At 38.8% G+C, this 15,692-nt stretch overlaps 3 protein-coding genes across 3 annotated transcripts; 2 read left to right on the top strand and 1 right to left on the bottom strand.

Annotated features, from left to right (window-relative positions):
• Window positions 1-236: 236 nt before the first annotated feature.
• Window positions 237-6,333, top strand: LOC144647174 (structure-specific endonuclease subunit SLX1 homolog). Its single transcript, XM_078506935.1, has 4 exons — window positions 237-466; window positions 3,173-3,224; window positions 4,886-5,221; window positions 5,636-6,333. The coding sequence occupies exons 1-4, from the start codon at window positions 282-284 to the stop codon at window positions 5,879-5,881; spliced, it is 819 nt and encodes a 272-aa protein (XP_078363061.1). The 5' UTR covers window positions 237-281; the 3' UTR covers window positions 5,882-6,333.
• An 865-nt stretch (window positions 6,334-7,198) lies between these two features.
• On the bottom strand, window positions 7,199-12,340 carry LOC144647177 (NADH-ubiquinone oxidoreductase subunit 8-like). Its single transcript, XM_078506939.1, has 6 exons — window positions 12,278-12,340; window positions 12,127-12,198; window positions 11,930-12,025; window positions 8,699-8,871; window positions 8,143-8,271; window positions 7,199-7,658 (listed from the first exon to the last, which is right to left on the bottom strand). Exons 1-6 carry the CDS (start codon window positions 12,297-12,299, stop codon window positions 7,527-7,529), a joined length of 624 nt encoding a protein of 207 aa, XP_078363065.1. The 5' UTR covers window positions 12,300-12,340; the 3' UTR covers window positions 7,199-7,526.
• Window positions 12,341-12,348: 8 nt separating this feature from the next.
• LOC144647176 (transmembrane protein 17-like) lies at window positions 12,349-15,574 on the top strand. Its single transcript, XM_078506937.1, has 4 exons — window positions 12,349-12,482; window positions 12,801-12,904; window positions 13,231-13,344; window positions 14,517-15,574. Exons 1-4 carry the CDS (start codon window positions 12,356-12,358, stop codon window positions 14,799-14,801), a joined length of 630 nt encoding a protein of 209 aa, XP_078363063.1. The 5' UTR covers window positions 12,349-12,355; the 3' UTR covers window positions 14,802-15,574.
• The last annotated feature ends 118 nt before the right edge of the window (window positions 15,575-15,692 follow it).

The following is a 15,692-nucleotide window of genomic DNA, read 5'->3' as shown; positions in this document are numbered from 1 at the left end:
CTGCTTTGTTCCCCACCCGCGCCCTGCTAAACTGCCTGTTCTACAGGCTATGCTTGTGTTGTCTTGCTAAAAACTAGACTTCCAGAACCAGATGAATGAGCTTAATGCCACTTTTCAAATGAGGCTACAGGTATAACTTCTTTGAAATGAAAATTTAATTACCCTCTTCTCTCTCTCTTCTCCAACAACCGAAGCGAAGGGTCTGGGGCGGACGGGAAGGACTTCTCCCCAGTTTTCTCACGGACAACGAATTCGAAATTTCGCGGATCGTACGAAAGTAGATGGATGAATGTGTGAACAACACAGGGGCAGATTTCTTCGGTGTTTATCTTCTTTACTGCCTAAATCCTCGCTACAAGGGACGCACTTATATCGGGTTTACTGTTGATCCCAATCGACGGATCAAACAGCACAATGGAGGGGTACAGAAAGGAGGCGCTTACAGAACCAGTGGGAGAGGACCTTGGTTTGTATTAAATTTCAAATGTTCGAGGAGTTTTTTAAACTTCTTTTGAAATTCATTCGAGATCATTAGAATGCGGGTAGCAAGCAAGCCTTTAGAAATGTTAAAAATCAATGAAATGACCTTGGAATATGAACCGTTGGGTCATCATGCAAATTTTTTTAAAGTGTATATGACATGAAAAATATTTTCTGCTAATTTGAAAGGCCTTTCGAAATACAGAAGAATGGCGTTTTTCTTTTCGAAATATCTTTTTTGTTTCAGAGATATTGACGTTTTTGTATTATGCAAATTAGATCAGTGATGACGTCACAAGATTTGACTCAAAAAATGGTAAAATACTGAATAAATAATATCTCTAAAACTATTGAAGCAGTGTTCTTGAAACTTAGCACCACAAATGTGCATCACAAAAGGAACAAAATGACACCCTTATATTGTTGTCATAGCAACTCTTTCGGCTCCAGTCTCTCTCTGTCAAAAAGACAAATAACGGTATCCCCATATCTGACGTCTTAAGTGAGACAAAGGGTCCTGCTTAGAACAGACTAGTTCCCATATTGCCTTAATTCCCACCATTGGTTTGGCTGCGCTAGATGGTTGTTGGTTTAAGACAAAAACTAGGAATTTCAGTTTTTGTTGAGACAGCACCAGCGGCAAAACTGTTGTCATGGCAACAGCCCTAAGCGTAACATTTTGTTTCTTTTGTGATGCACAATTGTGGTGCCAAGTTCCAATAACACTGCTTTAATAGTTTAAGAGATATTGTTTATTCAGTATTTTACCATTTTTAGAGTCAAATCTTGTGACGTCATCACTGATCTAATTTGCATAATACAAAAACGTCAATATCTCTGAAACGAAAAAAGATATTTCGAAAAGAAAAACGCCATTCTTCTGTATTTCGAAAGGCCTTTCAAATTAGCAGCAAATATTTTTCATGTCATATACACTTTAAGTCAAGGTCAATTTGACAGTTGCAGTCCACCCTCTCTCTTTCTTTTTGTTTTGGCTCTCATTGTTTGTTTGTTCATTGCTAAAACAGAATTATTTGTCTTGCTCCCAACCCCCTTCCCTGATGTTATCTTGCAGTTTACTCAAGGGATGTTTTCAGGAGGTGTCACTCCTTAGAATTTTTAGTTTTTCATACCTGGCCTAATCCCTACCTGTTTTTATACCATGCCATAGAAAATACAGCCAATCAGAATACAGGAAAGCCGTTGTATATTCGACAGTATTCAACCCAACCTTCCCATAGTGCGCTGCGACTGTATTCTCGACGAAATTTAGTAAGCGTATTTTCTATGGCATGGTATAAAATAGTTACACAACACTTTCTCGTGGTATACTATGGAACATCCCACTTGTCACTTGTATTTTCTTGGTATACACACTCGCCTAAAGGCTCGTGTGTATACCAAGAAAATACAAGTGCCTCGTGGGATATTCCATAGTATACCACTCGAAAGCGTTGCATAACTATTATTTATACCAGGTTGTCTGCTTCATAAAAATAGGCTCTTGTGGGTTCCCACACCGAGGGTAGGCTTTTGTATATTATGCTAGCATTTTTTCGAGCATTTTAGTGAGGCAAAAGCATTGAGCATTATTCGAGCATTTTAGTGGCATTTTCCCAAGAAAATTGAATATTTTTCCAGAGAAAATAAAAAAGAAAATTTTTTTTAGAGAAAATGAAGACTAAAACTCAAAATTCAACTACAAATAACTTTCTAGAGATAGTCAACTACTTTCTGTACTTAGCCTCGTAGATGATTTCGAGGATTATGTTGTTTTGGCTGTATTTATGAACTTGTATACGTTGTTGTTACTTACAACACTTGTACGTTTTTGTAAGTGTTAACAGTTTTTTTCAATTTTTTTTTTTTAAAAAACTGTTTGTATAATAAGCATTATCCAAGCATTTTAGCGACTTTTTTGAGGGAGACCGAGCATTTTAGTGGGGAAAAATGGAGCATTAAGGTGGAGCATTTTAGTGGGGAAACAAAAGCATAAATGTACAAAAGCCTAACCGAGGGGGGTGAATAAGAGTATAGAAATCCACCGACAGGTGCTAATTTTTGGCCAAATCGGTCAGTCCAGCACTATTTTTTCAATCTGCATCCACATTATTTGAAAACTTGAGTGGTATAGTTCCACTTCAAGGGACAGTACCGGGTAGATGTTTGTATGGCAATTTTTAAGAAGTTTTGTTTCATTGTTTGTTTTTGCAACAATTCTGCAAACTTACTTATCAAGACTGACCATAGATTAGTGATCCGAACTTCATTTAGTATCCTAGCCTGCGAACAGGCTCCCACTCTCTTTTTGCCCCATCCTTTACCGGAGGGCCTGTTCACATGCTACCACAATCTGAACTTCCTGCTATGAAAAGTCCAGAATCTGGGCCAAAATTCTCAGCTACTCTGGGATCTGCTGTAATTTCGAAATCTACAAAGCCGCACAAGGTATCGCAAAAATCCTCAGTCTGTGCACTTTTTAAGGCCATCAATCTGCAAACCTTTCCCCCTCCCCCCACCCAATACCTTAATTTGTGTTCTAGGACAGACACTTTACTCTCACAGCTCCTCTCACCACCCAGAAGAAGGAAAGACTAGCATCCCGTTTCATGGGTGGAGAGAGAAATGTAGAAATTCTCCTAGTTGCTTTATGCTTAAAGCCTGAATAAAAACTCTTTTACGATGTCCACAGGGAGATGATACTTATCATAAACGGCTTTCCTAGTGACATAATTGCCTTACAGGTCAGTGAAAACACACAGTCATTCTTTAATTTATCTATTAGGCTCATGAAATTTGGCATTCATATTAAGCACTAATCTTATCAATAACTTTGTACAGTTATTAGTGCAGAATGCACTTTTGTGATGGTTTGGTGGGCTGTCATCTGCTAAACCCCTAAACCCCTAACGCGCTAATGTGTAAACTTTTAATCACCAATTAATTAATTAATTAATATCAATTAATTAATTATTCCTTGTGGAGGGGGTGGGGGTGGGGAGCACCTGACCGTACCCCTAGGTAAAACCTGGAGCACATCTACGTTACTTTCATATGAAGATCTCAAACATATATATTTGTTTCAGAAAACCCTTTTCTCTCCTTGTGGTACTACTCGACGTTCTAGGGCAACGTTCTTTACGCCAAACGCATGCGCAGTTTTGTCTACGTTTTTTGCTGGAACTCTCATGAACATCACCTGTATTGCGTGTTTGTGGTAGGATTCCTGCAGACTTCGTGGCGCCAAGTGAAAACCACAAATTAATTAAATTAGATTTTTAGACTTTCATAGCGCTTTCATAATTAGGAATGCAAAAACTTGCACCGGGATTTTCGGCGTGAAACTGCTCATAACCAGGAAACAGATATCCTAGCGGTACTGCGTTTTAAAAACCCTTTCGAAAAAGATGTTTTTGATTAGATTTGTTCTTTAGTTTTTGAGAATCGTCTTTCGTGCAGTTTAAATCGTAACTTAATTAAATTAAACAAATGTCATCGATGTCGCCGTAAAACAAACAAAAAACAAGAGTTTCATGTTACGGTAACAAAAGTATTTTGTTACAAACGAACAAAAGTGTTGTGTTACGTTTGCAAAGATTAATGTAAGGAACACCTGGGAAAGAATACAAGTAGCCTGTGAACAGTTTTTCCGAAAGTAAAATAAAGCAAATAAACACGAACATATATAAAACATCATACTTTCAATTGTTCCATATCATATTGCATTCTGCACTTACCAAATCATCGAGATTTTTTTTATTGGTGAGCAAGACTCAAATGCAAATACCTGTCTCTTCTGCATAGCAGCTGCTAGAAAAGATGGAGAGCTTGAGAACATAAAAAGAAGTAGGGAAAAGGGTCCCAATAGGTTTTTCGAGAAGCAGGATTTGGCTTATTGGAAGGCCAAGGTCCAGGATTTTAGATGGAAAAGGAAGCGAGATTCGGGATTGAAATTATGAACGGGACACATGAATTTGCGATAATTTTTACGAGGCGGGATTTCAGGAAAATGTCACTTAAAAGAAACAAGATCAGGAAAGTCCACTTTTATAGAAATCAAGTTGTGATCTTCGTAAAAGTCGCAAAAAGCTGCACAAAGCATTTATTTTGACTTACACAAGTTACCTGTGTTTTCCATGTGCCAGTTACACGGAAAGAAAGAAATAAGCTTCAGTTATTGTCGGTGAACAAAGACTTCAAGACCAGTGCCCACTTTCTTTCCATACCTGTGTCCAGTACCCACCCTTGGGAAGGTCAAACTAAGGAGAATCAGAGGGGGAGGGGTACAAAAGCCCAAATTTTCTAAAGGAAAGTACGGTATGAAGCTAAACTAGCTCAGATCACTATGTTCTAATTAGAGGCTTTTCTTGCTAAAGGTAACTTTTTATTTATTATGATAATGCAGTTTGAATGGGCATGGCAAAATCCAGGGAAATCCAGACGTCTGCGACATGTTGTCAACAAGAGGTCCAAAGAGAGACCCATTGATTTTTGCTTCAGAGTTCTCTCTGCAATGCTTAATGTTGGTCCTTGGAACCGACTTCCTCTCACAATAAGATGGCTGAAACAAGAATACAGAATGGAGTTTGATGTAGAACAGCTGCCTCCTATACACATGCCAATAGTCTATGGACCTCTGAATAAGAGAAAGACCAAAAAAGGCAAGAATGTGGACAGTGAGAAAGCAGAAGATGTCAAAAACACTTATTATAAATGCATTGAATGCTCTAAAAAGATTAAGGTATGGTATGAATGCATGATTTCCACTTAAAAAAAAAGTTAGCTTTGACTGTAACCAATCCTATCTATCTACCTATCAAATTCTTTGTGCCCTTTGCCATACTAGGGAGCCTGTTTGCAGGCTAACCTTGCTTTCTATCCTTCATACCATTAGCCATACATAGTGATTTGAACATTTTCTCAACCTAGTTATCTTTCACCATGTCTCCAGGATGAAGTAAATAATGTAGCGCCCTCCCTCCCCTATTAAGGATTTAGAAGAGCCCTCCCTCCCCCCTTTTTCCTTGGATTTATTTTAAAAAATGTAACCAACTGCCTTTAGAGAGTTTGTTGGGGCTGAGGCGAGGTTGATGCCTCGCCAAAATGTTTCAGCCTCCCCTTTCTGAATTTTCTTGATCTGCCCATTTCATTTCAGAATGTAGACAATTGCATTTCTTGCATCACAGACAGCTGTCCAATGAAGGCTCATTTGGTGTGCCTAGCAAAGAGATTCCTTCAGGATAATGGGGAAGATGCATTTCTAATACCAGTGGAAGGTGACTGTCCAACCTGTTCCAATACCTATTTATGGCGAGATTTGGTGAAGCATCGTGATCAGACAGAACAGATCTTAGATTCAAATACTGATGGTCCCCACTGGACAGAAGAACTTCGAAATTAAAAGAAAGTTCAACCTCTATTGTATTTAAATTTTAATGATTTCTTAGCCTTTTTTTCTCTTTCTCAATATTATTCTTCCACCTCGTGAGAGATGTCAACATGCTGAGATTAGGCTCTTAAAATTCCATACTGATGATGTTGCTGTCCAGACAGAGATCTGTGCTCTCTTTGATGGTCGTTACTTGCCCACAAAATTTCAAAACCATTTAACAGTCAGACACTACGTGGAATTTTCTGTGTTGATTCTCAGTCTTTTGTTCTGTTGAGCAAGGGAAGTCAAGAACTGAGAAACCTCTGTTTCATACTTAGTCTAATAATTTCTTAGCCTTCATTTCAACTGCTTCCTTCAGTCATTCAAACTTACTGTTAAACAAGAGTAGGCAGCTGATATTCAGGCTATTTCATTATTTTTTTTTTTGTAAATACAACACTTTTATCAGTTGTACATAAAAAGTCATTTGTACTTATATGAAAGAAAGAAAATTTTTATAAAAGGCAAAAAATAAAAAAATTTTTTTTTTTTTTTTTTTATTTTTGTAACTGATGTTTTTACCGTGTATAAATAAAGTGTATGTATGTATGTATGTTACAAATAGTGAGTAATGCTTACTACATTACATCATTCAATCAGGTATTTATTACATTTTTATCATCTCAAAATGGATTGTATCAATTTTCAGTTGCTCCAATCAAAATTTGTAAACCTTTTTAATAAAATGTTACATTAAAAACTTCTATAAGTTGGATGTGGTGAACACACGAAACAGCTCATCACATTTCAAACACTGAAATGAGTTGTAAGTATGGTCAGCAGCAGAGTATTTTTGAAGACATTATTTTGTGGTGTTTGGAAATGTAGTGAAACACTTGTCTTTCCTATTTGATGAGCCACTAGGCTCTGAAAGGGCAGGGGTGGTTTAGTGGTGTGAGCACTCGCCTCCTACCAGTGTGGCCGGAGCTCGAAACCCGGACCCAGCACTATATGTGGGTGGAGTTTAGTTGATTTATTTCCTAGCTCTGACTGAGGGTGTTTCTTCGGGTTCTCTGGTTTTTCTCCCTCCACCCCCCCCCCCCCCAAAAAAAAAAAAAAAAAAAAAAATCCAAATTCTTATTTCATCAGCAATAGTACACCTCTGGCATTTATCAAAGGTGTAATTAATGTACCAAGAGATGTGACTTTGATTTGTGTCAAAGGTATCTTTGATTTCTATCAAATTCCTGTCAAAGGAATTGTTTACCTTTGGCATGTGTGTCAAAGTTTGTCATCCATCTTTATCTCAGTTTTAATGTGATAATGAAACGAAAGAAGAGTGCAACATTTACATCAACAAACCGTCTTTATTTACCTCACATATATATAATTATTGAGTGCTGCAAGTTTACAGCTAAACTGCTATGATGAACACAATGCAATGAACAGAACATTACACATACCCTTGTAAAATTATGCTGTAACAGTCTTAAAAATTGCAGCCAAAAGGCAGCCTTAAACTGGTTCACACTTCAGTAGCACTCTGTAAGATGCATCTTCTGTCACTGGTATTACACATTCAACATTAAAAAAATGCTTGATTTTGCAGTTTTCACAAAATACAGAACTAGAATTTTTACAAAGTTAGGCATCAGTTTTCAAATAGCTTCATATTTTATCTATAAAGAAAATCCGCCTGAAGATTTCCTGCTATTTCAGCCTCCCATCTGTCGCCATTATTAAGAAGCTTTTCTTTGTTGTATAACAACTCCTGATGTGTCTCTGTAGCAAACTCAAAGTTGGGACCCTGAGGAAATGAGAAGATTAATATTACATAAACAACTTTTTTAAAACCAAAGTGTTTATAGATGTGAGGCTTTTCAAGGGGGTGTCTGATGTCGCTTTGTCACTCGTTTTGAACCCACTTGTTGCCTATTTGGTGAGGGAAACGCCCCTGTTGCAAATAAATGCCCTGTCAGTGCTAGTTTCTGTCGGCTGTCGGTACTCTGGAACAAGATAGTCGTTACATTTTTAGCTATTTCGCAGCAATGTTGCCTGTCACCAAAACCCCTTGGAAAGCCTCAGATGTGGAATATCAAGTTTCTACACATTGTTCTACAAAATCAAACCTATATTCTTGGGTTCCCTGTGATCTAGGTACGGTATATTTGTTTTCTTCTAAATCCACTCTACAGCTCTGACCACCTTTAGCAAAGTAATTTTTATAGAGCATGTGATTATGCTCATTCAAATAAAGCTACCGGGTAATGTTTACAGAATTATAAAATTACCTCCACAATAGCATCCACTGGACATGCCTCCTGACAAAAGCCACAGTAAATGCATTTGGTCATGTCAATGTCATAACGTGTTGTCCGACGACTGCCATCAGCTCTGGGCTCCGCCTCAATAGTAATTGCCTGTAAAATAATTATACCAGACAAAACTTATACACAATAAAATACAAATATAGGGGTTTTGAGTGGGTCTGTTTTAGCAGGAAAGGGATCTATCCCATATAAAAAGATGCACATAGCAGACAGCACTTTCTTTAAACTTGTCTTCTAATTCTCCACACATAATTATTGATAAGAAGTTTCTGTTTAATTAGTCTTTTGGTATGAAAAGACGATAAGAAACCTTCCTGCTCAATTAATGTTTTTCAACACTGAGTATAGTAAAGCTAGATTGAATGGACCACTTTAACGAGAAAACGGTATTCTTTACCCCTGTAATAGCAAAACATGAAAAAGAGCCCTGATATAAGAAAACTTGTTATAGTGATCTATTTTTCCAGTCCCTTGGCCCTTCGTTATATTGAGGTTCTAGAAAACAACAGACTTTTACCTGGGCAGGACAGATGGCTTCACATAACTTGCAAGCAATGCACCTCTCTTCTCCAGATGGATATCTTCTCAAGGCATGCTCACCTCGGAAACGAGGGCTTAGAGGACCTTTCTCAAAAGGATAATTAATTGTTGCTGGCTCCTGGAAGAACTTGCTCAAAGTCATTTGAAAACCTTGACAGAAAAATATCAGAAATTAAGACGTAGCACACTATAAATGAAATCCCGTTAAATTCCTGTCATAAGCCCCCCGATAATAGGCTCATCTACCTGTAAACAAAAAATACATCCGATTATCATATGACCCTTATGGACCCGCGCGCAATTTCCTTGGAAAACCATATGAAAAAAAGTCCCGTATGAGGGCCGTATGCCTCGCTCGAGCAGGGCCGGAAAAAGCCGTACGGCCCTACTAGAAAAGCGTATGGCCCCACTACTGTCGCAAGATGCCGAAATTGGAACCAGTTGATTCCACAGCTTTGAATTCAGATGAGCGATACTGAGTAAAGATTTTTCTAAAAAGCAAAGAATGTCCAACATGTTTATTAAAACTTTACTTTCTTGAAAGCAATGTAGTTTGCAGGCGAAAAAATTAAAACAAAACATGTTTTTAAACTCGGCAAATGATGAAGAAATACTCCGGACAACAACGATAAAATCGAAATAAAAGCCGTCAAAAAAACAACATAATCGGAGAAAGATCCTGTATCCTGGTTTGTAGTCATGATAAACATTGAGGAAAAAATGCAAATGCGACATAAATTTCTCTTTTCTCCGGCTGCGTAAATTTAAATCACAACAAACAAAATGCGAGTACATGTTTACGACTAACCTGTTCAATGACACAGTTTCCCGCTTGTTTTCACGAAGCATTTTAAGCACAATTTGGACATCAACTGTAATGCAGAGCTCAACATCATCGATGAACTAACAAATTCAAGGACTAAGCAGCAACAGCAGACGTTCATGAATCTACGATCCGTGGTAAATAAAGCAATTTGAAGCCGAAGGGAAACGAAGCAAAGCAAAATCCTGAACTGCTAGTACAATCCCTTTCCAAGTCTTTATGTAGTTGATAGATTATGATCTAGTGTTGTTTTTAACATCAAAAACCTTCTTGGTGGAAAACTAATTAATCCTCTCGTTCAAACCAATTGTGAGTTTCGGCTCAGAAGAAACGTAGCTAAGTTGTTCAATCAGGTTAAATTCAGTCTTAGCTGAGACGAGCATGACTAGCTGAAACGTCGTGCCAACTCTTTGTTGTAGTCCTTCACAAACGTTTCCTTTGAGATTTCTACTAACACAGGCAGACCACCCTATGTGTTCGTAGTTAATTATTGTTGTTGACATGAGACGAACAAAAGAAATTTTGAAATCTATAAGGGCTAAATAAAGCTCTGGAAATTAAATATCTAAACTACATTTCGCTCTAAATATCTCAATGAAGTTGAATGAAACGTTTATCGACTCAATTGTTGCATTTCTTCACCTGCGCGGGCCATTTTAAGCGCCTTTTTAACTGATTTAGCCGGCCGAAGGTCGGTAATAGAGAAAGAGGAGACAAGGCTTGCAAGTCAGCGGCCGACAGCAGCGACCTCCTCCACTTCAAACCAGAATTAACGCCAAACTTCTGAAAATCTCACCTATTTGACGACGGCTATCGATCGGTGAGTTGTTGCTCTATCTCTCCCGCTCTCCCTCCCAATTCGACCCGCTGACAGCAGCCCTCGGTCTCCCGCGACAGAGAAATAACATCATCGGCCGGCCATTTCAAATTCACCAATCAGCGCTTGGCATTTCGCGGCAGCCCGCCGCGGCTCAAAACCTGATTGGTGAATTTGAAACGGCCGGCCGATGATGTTATTTCTCTGGTCGCTGAGTTGAGCACCGATCATAGTCAGCAAGCCGTATGCATGATTTCAGCGTGGATTTTCTCGGAAATTGTTGGAGGGATGAAGTTCAAATTCGGCAAAGAGATAGAGCAACAACTCACCGATCGATAGCCGTCGTCAAATAGGTGAGATTTTCAGAAGTTTGGCATTAATTCTGGTTTGAAGTGGAGGAGGTCGCTGCTGTCGGCCGCCGACTTGCAAGCCTTGTCTCCTCTTTCTCTATTACCGACCTTCGGCCGGCTAAATCAGTTAAAAAGGCGCTTAAAATGGCCTGCGCAGGCGAAGAAATGCAACAATTGAGTCGATAAACGTTTCATTCAACTTCATTGAGATATTTAGAGCGAAATGTAGTTTAGATATTTAATTTCCAGAGCTTTATTTCAGTAGCCCTTATAGATTTCAAAATTTCTTTTGTTCGTCTCATGTCAACAACAATAATTAACTACGAACACATAGGGTGGTCTGCCTGTGCTACTAACTGCAATCATGTACGAGGAATTTAGTTGGATTTAAATCTCCTTGGAATGGAGCTTAACTCGGCAATTTGGTTGACAATTTTAACAGAAGTTTTAAAACTTTGTGCGCACATCGCAGTTTAAATGCACTTTACTGGCTTCCCAAACAAATTATGAGCTACCATTGGCTTTTCAAAATGCGTGCGAAACGGGCCGCCACGTCTGCATCCACGAAAGAAAAACAATAAAAAATTCAGTGGTCATATGATAAAATGCTTATTGACTGAGATAGGTCGGGCCGGACGGGAAAATATTTGGCTCGAGGTCAATAAGTACATATTATAAACCCCTTCCCCTTCCCCTTCCTCCCCGGATATAAGCCCCCCTCTGTCAGATGACAGTACTGAACAGGGCTAAATGTTGCTTTATTGTGCGTTTTTAACTTAACAAATGTATTTTGATCAACATTTCCATGGCTCGTTTTAAAATGTTCTTTTGTTCCGTTTATAAGCCCTCCTGGATATAAGCCCCTCTGCATATAAGCCCACCCAAACCCCTTACAAAGTTGTAGAAACCACTGAATGCAATGTTGCATAAGCCTAAGGCTTATAATCGGAATTTTATGGTATAAGACAATCTGTCTTCTGATATTGATGCAGCAACCCCTTTCAGAAATGACTTTTAAAGCTCCTTCAAAAAATCTTGTTGGGGAGGGGGAGCTAGAGGATGGGGGGGGGGGGTTAGAAAAAGGAATGACCCTGAATGGTGTATTGACTCTATTAGAGATCTTCTGTGATGCCTTTACGTCACTTATCAAAAAATACAGTATACTAATCACACAGCATTGAAAAACTCCAGATAAGCTTTGAGCCTTAATTAAGTTACCTCGCAGCAATTCTGTCAAGAAAAGCGTCTGTGCATTCCGCTCTGTGGAACTATGCCAATCCATTGGTATCTCATGTGCCTCTCTTGAAATATACTCTAAAAAAAAGGATCAAAGGTTGGAGAACCACCTTTTTTCTAACAAACAGCATGAAACAATTTCTAGCAATATTGCAGCCATAACCTGAGTTTGTACTTACTGTATGTGTGATTGCTGGACGAAACTGAGATCGTTCTTACCACCAGAGAATTTGGTTTCGTGATCGTCCGTGCTAAAAGAGCATTTAAGGTGAATATCATAAGTAAAGAGCATAAAACAAGCTCAGCATTTTCGATCATTTCATATTTTACCTGCTCGCCAAAGCTGCGCCATCTTCTCTTGTGCACTGCAAGAGCGTAAAGAGTTATGGGATAGCTAAATTGATTTGCATGCTGGGAAGACAACAAAACAAAATGGCGGACACACTTCGAGCTGCGTTTACCTCAGTAACGGAGACTGTTTTTCCCACTTCACGCTCGATACGAAACCAACCAAGACACCACATGATCACTTCAGGTTGGTAGATTAATGTCAGCTACATTCATTGTCAGTGCAATTCCTTTGGTCAATTTTTTCTTTCCAAACATAGGGGGAAGGGAAAAGGAAGGGAGAGCCTGCCCCCATCTTTTCCAATGTTTAATGCAGCCAATCATGACCCCTGCTTAATGAATTATCACTTTACAACCAGTAAGCACAAAATTGAAGAGCTAGTAAAAAAAACAGGTACACCAGAAGAGGATTATTCTATACCAATGGTAAAACTTTGAAGAGATCTGTGTCCTGATTGGTTGAAAACGTTTATTTTATTATTATTATTATTATTTTAATTTTCAGGGAATGAGATAGTATCCAACTTGGCACTGCAGATGTCGCTGTACTTTAATGTCTATTTTTCTCCATTTTGGTACACAACTTGTATAGTAATGCTTGTTGCCAAGGTAACTGATGCATTGGTATCTTTGGTTGCTATTTTCACAGTAGGCCTTCAAATATTTGTACGTGACACAGATTTACAGTCAGGCCGTCCCTAGTTGACTCCTTTGTTCTCATGTTTTATGGAAAAAGGGTGAGAGTTGTGAGACACTGGGAGAAACTCTGGGAGAAATGAGCTTGTTAATATTTAATCAGTGGTTTTCATAATGTTACAGATTGAACTGTTTGCTTAGGAGAAAACATTTGCCCACGCATGTCTCACAGCATTCATTTCTTTTGTATAAAGAATACAAGGCACACCATTTTTGATGGAGATTGTATTATTTTTCAGTATTCAAAGCTGGACTCAGTTTACAAGTTCATTACAATCGTCATCTATGTTGCCATGGCACTAGTGGAGGTAACCAGGCTCTATTTGGGATATGCCGGAAATCTTCAGGAAAAGGTAAATTTCTGAGAAGCACTGGTTTTCTTAGGTGTTGACTCAAAGCTAGTGCACGACTTGAAAATTAACTTAAACTCCAGCTTTTTCCTTTCAGGACTGGCGGGCCGGGCGGGCGGCGGCACAATTAAGCAGCTCTCAATTTTGCCTGTCCAGGGCAGCTGCATGGTTGTCGTAGCCCCGGGGGGGGGGGGCACTTCCTATAAATGGGCTTATGGGGATGTGCCGCTGGATGGGGTTGCATTTTCACGACTGGACTGACTATAATGGGGTCGCCATTTCAAGCATTTTTTAAAGGGTGACTAGAATGGGGTCATACTTTTCCGGGATTTTGAGAGTACGAAAATTCTGGCAAGTTGTGATTTATGAACAAAAATATTGGCCGAAAAAAATGTTACTGTATTTATTGCTGTTGTTCAATATTTGACAAACAGCTCCCAGAAAGTGACTAAGTTGGGGTCGTAAAAATTAAATTTACCCAAAAGTGACTAAGATGGGGTCTATAATTGGCCATAGAATATGACTATAATGGGGTAGGGGTTCTGAGAGGCCAGCGGCACATACATTTGTACCCAACAAAAATTTACCCAAGTCCCCCCCCCCCCGGAGTCATAGCTTACTTTTTATTTTAACATCATGATTTATTACAGACACCTTCCTTGGTCCCCTGCCCATGAAGCAAGTGAGCATGAAAGAGGGCAAGAAAAGTTACTTTCCTGGACCTATGGAAATCTACTTGTAGTCCTGGATGACAAGATTGAAGTTTTTTCGAGCCGTAGATGTGTTTAGTAGAACAATCAAAACTTACAGTATAGTTAGCAAAGAAATATTGTGTGACATTTGTCAATTGTACCATAAACTTACCATGTTGTTCACAAGGAGCTTTTCACTACAAAAGGATGTTGTTATAACATTTTTTTTTTTTGGGGGGGGGGGGAGTGAGGGTGGGGGGAAGGGATCAGCTCCATGTCCAACTCTCCTTGCTTTCGTCTTATTGGTAAGGGCATGTAACAGATTTCTTTTTCTTAAATACAAACTTGAGAAATGTAAGCAAGGTTTTAGCAACTGATTAGTTCTGAGTTTTCAATGTGAAATAACTAATTGACCAGTTAGAGAGTAATTTGCAAGACAGATCACTAGGGTTACCCTGACCTGTGTTCTTGTTATCAACATAGGTTCCCGAGCTTGCTGGATTCTGGATTCTGACACTAGTTCTACAGCTTCCTCTGACATTGATGTTGTTACTAAACGAAAGCATGCTGATTATGCCGATGGAGAGAGCAGTGAACATCATCATGGCAGTGTTTGTTTTGTTTGAGACAGTTCAGGGTTACAGAGTAATCAAGAGCATGATTGAACAGCAGATCTCTAAGTTTCACGTACAGCAGTTTGACGACTTGATTGAACTTCAAGAAATGCAGGAAGATGGGGTAGAGGAGGTGGGATTCAGGCCTCAGTAGAGTGACAGAGCAGTTTTCAATTGAGTGTCTTAAAACCAAAACCAAAGTAATTACTCTGGCCAATCACAAAGGACACAGACAAACCAGTGAACCAATCTAAACTCGAAGCAAATACATGTAGCCGACACGAAGCGCGGGAAAACGTGCGCGAGTGAGTCACAATTGGTTTTGGTTTTAGTTCTGATTGGCTGAGAAAGTGGCGCGAGATTTTTAAGCCAATCACTAAGCGTAGCTATGCAAAACCAAAGCAAACGCAATTTACTTTCAACACTCTTGAAAGTGAAAACCGCTCTAAAGGTTCATCAGTAAATATTATAAAATAATGTTGAGTCAAAGACGCAGCAGAGAGAGTAGTTTGAACATCTGTGCAAGTTTTTAGTTCTGGGGGTGGGACCTCCCGTATCACTAACTATGCGTATGATAGGGACAGGAATGCTCGTCAGAAAGTTTGAATTAAACCTCTAAATAAGACCAATCTGGTCATGGCTCAAGCTTTTTTTTTACCCCTAAAAGATACAATTCCTCCCAGGTGAAGTCAAACCTTGAAAGTAAAAGTACTGGGTTATCTAGATACGGGTAATCCCTTAAAAAAAGATGTTTAGATGAAACAAAGCTTATAGCCCTCTAATATTGTATATATTTCAAGTTGAATTTTAAGTTGTATATACTACTAACTGACAAGCTGTATTTATTAGAGGTAAAGTATTTTGTACAAAGAAAATACATGTTTATTGTTCACAGAATAAGCCATCAATAAATTATTATTTGTTTAATACATTGTTCTGTGTTGAACTGTGCCCAGATTGTGACGAACACCTCTGATTTGCTTTTTAGATCACTGAGCAAGAAAAAAAAACACTTTACGTGTGAGGGTATTTACCAGTACCACTA

The sequence above is a fragment of the Oculina patagonica genome, chromosome 3 (genome assembly GCF_052425735.1).
Source record: "Oculina patagonica isolate OP01 chromosome 3, crgOcupat, whole genome shotgun sequence".
NCBI lineage: Eukaryota > Metazoa > Cnidaria > Anthozoa > Scleractinia > Oculinidae > Oculina > Oculina patagonica.
Note: the sequence above shows the minus strand (reverse complement) of the source record. Positions and strands in the feature narration are given on the sequence as shown.